The sequence below is a fragment of the Diabrotica undecimpunctata genome, chromosome 9 (assembly GCF_040954645.1).
Source record: "Diabrotica undecimpunctata isolate CICGRU chromosome 9, icDiaUnde3, whole genome shotgun sequence".
In the NCBI taxonomy this organism is placed as follows: domain Eukaryota; kingdom Metazoa; phylum Arthropoda; class Insecta; order Coleoptera; family Chrysomelidae; genus Diabrotica; species Diabrotica undecimpunctata.
The window spans coordinates 65,225,953-65,227,464 of record NC_092811.1 but is presented as its reverse complement, the minus strand read 5'-3'; the positions used below and the strand labels follow the sequence as shown (position 1 = coordinate 65,227,464).

Here is a 1,512-nt window from a genome sequence, read left to right as displayed (position 1 = left end):
AATACAATAAGCAAGATTTTCTAGTTAATTGTCATTTCACTTCTGATGTTACTTTGGAAAATAAAATTGAATAATTTTGGGATATAGAGGAGATTCCACAGAAGAGATTTTTATCCAAGGAAGATAAGTTCTGTGAAGAAACTTTTCAAAACACAACTTTTAGGAATAAGAATGGATCAATTACAGTCACCTTACCTGAAAGGTGGTCGACAGTCATGCCATTAGGTAAATCATTCAGCATGGCACTTAGAAGATTTCATAGATTGGAACGAAAATTAACAAGAGATAGTGAATTACGAAGACAATATGAAGTTTTTATGGAAGAATATATTCAACTAGGCCATATGTCTCAAATTGGGAGCATTGATAATATGTATACTTTAAATAATTTAGACAAGGTATATTACCTACCTCATCATGCGGTGGTAAAACAAGGTTCAGCAACAACAAAATACAGGGTGGTTTTTGATGGTAGTGCAACTACAGACACGGGCATTTCTCTTAACGAATCACTAATGGTGGGTCCAAAGTTGCAAGACGATTTACTTAACATAATACTTCGATTCAGAAGGCATAATATAGTAATAGGGGCTGATATAGCCAAAATGTATAGATGTATTTGGGTTAACGAGAAGCAGAGAGATTTACAACGGATACTTTGGAGGTTAAACGCAGAAGAAGAGATTAAGGTTTATAAACTTAACACACTTACATATGGAACGGCACCTGCTGCTTACTTAGCAATCAGATGTTTACAGCAGCTGGCACATGATAACAAAGACAATTTCCCCAAGGCAGCGCAAGTTATACTTTCAGACTTCTATGTTAATTACTTGCTAATGGGAGTAGATAATGTAGAGAAGGCAAGAATATTAAAGGAACATATTAGCAATATTCTAGATGGCGCAGAATTTTGCTTACGGAAATGAGTCTCTAACCGTGGAGAGGTTTTGGAAATGGATGATTTAGTTAAAAGAGGAATTGAGCACTATTTGTTCGATAGGTATGCACTTCACCCCACTTTTTTCCCCATATTCTGGGGAAAAACCGCTCGCGCCTTATGGAGAATATGACAAATTTCCCCAGACCCTGACCCAGATTTCCCCAGATTTGACCTAACCTAACCGCGGGGTGAAGATAGCGTCAATTCTTCTTCTTTTACGCAACGTCAATTCTTCTTCTTTTACGTGACGTCAATTCTTCTTCTTTTACGCGACGTCAATTCTTCTTCTTTTACGCAACGTGAAGATAGCGTCTATTCTTCTTTTACGTGAATATAGTCTTTTCTTCTTCTTTTACGTGACGTCAATTCTTCTTCTTTTACGCAACGTGAAGATAGTGTCTATTCTTCTTTTACGTGAATATAGTCTTTTCATCTGCCAATTATAAGACGTACGAAGCGCGTACTATCAAAGAAAATAAATAAAATACAAGTTATATACGACACCTAAGATAGAGACCAATAAACGAATATATAAAGTATAAAAATACAAGTTATACTTCTTTATATTA

General features: G+C 35.6%; 1 protein-coding gene across 1 annotated transcript; it reads left to right on the top strand.

The window, feature by feature from the left end:
* The first annotated feature begins 239 nt into the window (after positions 1-239).
* On the top strand, positions 240-929 carry LOC140451023 (uncharacterized). The gene has a single exon (XM_072544732.1). It carries the CDS (start codon positions 240-242, stop codon positions 927-929), a length of 690 nt encoding a protein of 229 aa, XP_072400833.1.
* The last annotated feature ends 583 nt before the right edge of the window (positions 930-1,512 follow it).